This window comes from Pteropus vampyrus, unplaced genomic scaffold (genome assembly GCF_000151845.1).
Source record: "Pteropus vampyrus isolate Shadow unplaced genomic scaffold, Pvam_2.0 Scaffold135, whole genome shotgun sequence".
NCBI lineage: Eukaryota > Metazoa > Chordata > Mammalia > Chiroptera > Pteropodidae > Pteropus > Pteropus vampyrus.
Window position 1 is genome coordinate 130,998 of NW_011888916.1, and position 4,397 is coordinate 135,394.

Consider the following 4,397-nt stretch of genomic DNA (forward strand, 5'->3'; position numbering starts at 1 on the left):
GCCCGGAAGCTGGACACATCATCGTAGCTCTCACGAGTATTCCACTTGGAGCCTTTCTTCTTTCCACCAAAACCAAACTTCTGGTTTTTATAGCGTCGTTTGGCATTGGGACTGGAAAAAAGTGGTCTTACAAGTTACCCACAGCACTACAAATCCTGATCTATCTTACGGCTCAACAATGCCTTCATTGCTCTGTCTGCAAGCAGGCACTACTGTTACCCACAATCTCATCCTTGGCCCTACATTCCTACTTAAACTCCCTAGGCAAGCTCATCTATTTATGGTTTTAACCACCAGAGCACGAAAACAAAGCAAGGACTAGGAAAGGATCCACATACATTTTTGTGGCTCACCAGTTATCTTTGGAAAGCTTTCTATTCTAATTAAATCTTGCTAAATCATCCTCAGTTGTTTTTATTCCTTTCAGGGACATATACAAGCAGTTAACATTCGAATGTAATAAATCTTAAAACCGCTCATCCCACAGGAATCTCAAATTCAGCATTCCAAAATCACATATCGTCCTCCTTCCCAGTCTGGTCTCATCTCCTGTATTTACGCCCTAGCCACCAGACTAGAAACCTGGGGGTGGGCCCTGATTCTTCCTTCTTTCACTCTCTACACCCACTTGAACTAACTAACGCATCCTGCTAATTTAACCTCTTGAATATTCCTTCAATCCATTTTCTCCTCTCTACCTCAATGACCACTTTCAGGTCACTGCCATTACGTGTCTGGACTTTTCTAATAGTCCCCTAATTGATTTCCCCGCCTCCCTCAAGTCTGTCATTTACACAAGAACCACTGTAATGTCTTTTAAACATGAATATGAACTGCTCATTATTTTGAGTAAAGCCCATCACTATCTTCCCACTGCCTACTGGAAAAACCCAAGCTTCTCGACAAGGCAAACACTTTGCCTCTGTGACTTGACCTATGTCCCCCTCCAGCTACATCTCATCACTCCTTGCCTTATACTATATTCCCAGTAATACCAAATGCTTCCTGTTCTTCACATCCAAAACTGCTTGCTCATCTCTAAGCTTTTGCTTATTCGTGTTCTTTTTTCTTCCCAAAACCTGCATTTCTCCTATTCTCGTGGCTAATTCTTACTTATCCTTCAGACTAAGCTCAGATGGGCCCCTCCTCCAGGAAGCCACCCCAGACAGTGTTAGATATTTCTACAATGTATCTCCATGCTACTCCCTAAATGCCTTATCACAGCATTTACTACATTACACAGAAATGATCCATTACGGGCCTCGTGTCCAGGAATGCATAAAGGCGAACTAAAAAGAACAATTATAATATTCAACATTATCCCTTTTAATCTTCGTAATACTATGAGGCATGTAACAATTTTCTTATTGTCATAGATAAGAAAATTAACATTTAGTAACTTGCTTAGAGCTACTCCCCAATGACTGGCAGAGTCTGGATCTGAACCCGAGGTCTGTACTCAAACATCACACTTTGAGGTGAGGAATCAACTTTTACTAAGCATTCACTTAAAATACGCCAAATCCTTAAGTCATCTTACGCTAATCTTCAAAGACTGATATAGCTAAAAAAAAACCATCATACAGTCCTGCAAATCTGAGCCACAGGCAGCAGCTACACTCTCTCAACTCTGAGGCCGCTCCTTGTGGTGGTCCCTGCCACACGCATGAACTGCAGGCTCAGCACACACGACAAAACAATAAAACATTTAATACCCCTTCTTCGTCTGCTGGCCTTTAGCTCCTTCCTTCGAGCCCCGTGCAACAGGTTTCTGATCTCCGTCAAGGAAATCTAGTTTATCAGAGAAGCCTGAGAATAAAGAAGTATTTTGGTCAGCACCATCACATTGTACAAAACACTTAAACATCAAAAGAAGATTGTTGTTTATTGAATTGATTTTAAGAGGCACATCTTGCTCCCCACATTATTCCCAAACTTTAGGTCCAATAGTTCCAAATCAATTAAGGCTTCAGAGCACTAATTAGCAGGCAACCTGCTCCCCTACATCCTTAGGAGAGAGATATACTAACCTTTCTGATATTTTTTAATGGCATTCATCATGTGTGTTTTCTCCCGCTGCCTCTTCTGAAGAACCTCTGTTTGCACCTGGAACATGGACACGGGACTGTTACACCCATTCCAAACCATCACTGCAAGTGTCTGCATTCTCCCAGTAATAGCACTGTGGTCACCACCACTGAACATCTACTGTGTGCCAAAACTATGTTTGGGCTCTAAGTACATTCTCAGTTTAGCTTCTCAACAACCAAGTGAAGCAGATCTTCTTATCATCCCCCAAACTAAAGCACAGTGGGAAAGTGCAAAGGAGAGATTCACACCAGGCAATCTGCATTCTTCCCCCATTACACAATCCTGCCTACAAAACTGTAGCAAATCATGTTTAAGTCCACATCCAAGTCTCCCCATTAATGGAATCTGGGCAGATTAATTACCTAACCTACTGTTACTAGGTGTAAAAATACCACCACCACCACCAACAACAAAAAAAACCTCCCTAAAAAACAAAAAGCTTTAAGGACAAAAGGAGATGTTATTACTCTAGGGCTGAGTTTCTCGTTCTCAGCACTACTGACAGTTTGGAAAGGGTAACTGTTGGGGGCAGGTGGCCTGTCCTATGCATTATAGGATATTTAGCAGCCTCTCTGCCCTCTGCCCACTAGATGCCAGTGAGGCAACCAAAAATGCCTCCAGACATTGCCAAATGCTCCCTGGGAAGCAAAATCATCCCTTGTCGAGAACCACTGCCCTGAGGTTTCCTCAAATTAGAAAACAGTGAACCAATAGGACCGACTGAATTTTTCTTTGCTTTAGATAAATTGTCAATCCAATTACCCATGGTTTTGAGCTGATCGCAGTCATCGACCACCAGATCAATCCAAAAAAACCCACAGCTGCCGGTTTGCAGAGGACAGGTGAAATGACCAAATGAAGACAGCAGCTCAGCACCCCAGATCACAATGGTTATGTCCAAAATGTTGACAAAGTTTTAACATCCATGCTATCTTCCTCACACATATTTCTACTCATAACCCTAAAGTTTTGTGGTATGCCTGCTCGGATTTTACATTACAACTCAAACATTCACAGTTCAAATACACAGGTGCCATTTTTTTCCTCTTAGACTGGATGACAATCAACAATATGTTTCCTTTAAGGACTCTATAATCATCCAGGCCAGTGATTCTCAAACCGGGATGCATAGTGGAATCATTTGAGAAGCTTTTGGGGAATGGAAGAAAACATACAAACTCCCAGAGATTCTGAAGCCTGGAAATCTGTTTTAAAAAATTTCCCCAGGTGTTTCTGCTATGAGATCAGGTTTGGGAACTACTGACCTGGATCCAACTCTTCACTGTTTAGATGTGCAAACTGACGCCCAGAGAGGTAAATGACTCGCTTGCAGTTACCACACTACTCCTGGTGACATGCTGGCATCAAGGAAAGACTGTGCTCATGAATACTAGCATGCGCTACCCACTGTGAGATAATAAACACATGACTGAACACATACGGGGCATGGAACCAAATCAGACCACGGCAATCTGGCCTGACAAACACACTCAGCCTCATCCTATCCCCCGCGCACTTTCCTTCTCACCTTCTTTCCGTATTTCCTAAGTGCTCGCAGTTGCTTAGCCTTTTCAGATTTCTCCATGGCAGCCTGTTTAGCCTGCAGTTTCTGTCGAATCTAAAACACAAAATGAATGTTGTCAGCTTATGATATTTGAATCTGGGATGACCACTACCTAGGGTGCACTGGAGCAGAAGACAGATATTCCCAGTTCTGCAAACTATGGAGCTCAAAGGAACCTTGTAAATCATTTATTCCAAGCCTTGTGTTTTACACATGAGGACAACGAGGCCCAAAGGCTAAGCACTTTGTCCAAGATACCAAATGTATCAGTGGTGAAACTAGAACTTTAAAGCGACCGTCCCACTCCCAGTATGCTATTTGTTCCATTATACAAAACAGCCTGTTTGCGGTTCTGCCAGGTGAAATTACCTTCTCCCCATCCCTACTGTGTGCAGACTGAAGTGAACCCAGCATGTAGCCCCAGTTCCCTTCTCCAATATACCACATAAACTCCAACAGGTATCAGGCACCTAGCCTTTTCCACCAAACATACACATTTCAGTTAAAGGATGGGGAGCAGTTAGTGTGAATGTAAAGAGGTGTGTCTGGGCTCATCTTTAGATTAGCTTCCCTAAGTACCACCAAGATAAGAGCTCCCTAAAATCCAGCTTATGACCCAAAGGAACTATTTCAAAACATCTTGGATTAGATTTTGGCAATTCTCTTCCTCCCAAAGTTAAATGAGGACCAAGTTCTACGTAACTCTGATAAATTATACTATATCTGAGCCATACACTAATCG

At 42.6% G+C, this 4,397-nt stretch overlaps 1 protein-coding gene across 1 annotated transcript in view; it reads right to left on the reverse strand.

Moving 5' to 3' along the window:
* The window catches only part of EBNA1BP2 (EBNA1 binding protein 2), a 10,452-nt gene that overhangs the window by 3,778 nt on the left and 2,277 nt on the right, over positions 1 to 4,397 (reverse strand). The window contains exons 5-8 of the mRNA XM_023534993.1: positions 3,620 to 3,709; positions 2,031 to 2,106; positions 1,716 to 1,809; positions 3 to 111 (exon numbers count right to left, since the gene is read on the reverse strand). Coding sequence (XP_023390761.1) covers positions 3 to 111; positions 1,716 to 1,809; positions 2,031 to 2,106; positions 3,620 to 3,709 — 369 coding nt within the window. The remainder of the gene's footprint in view (positions 1 to 2; positions 112 to 1,715; positions 1,810 to 2,030; positions 2,107 to 3,619; positions 3,710 to 4,397) is intronic.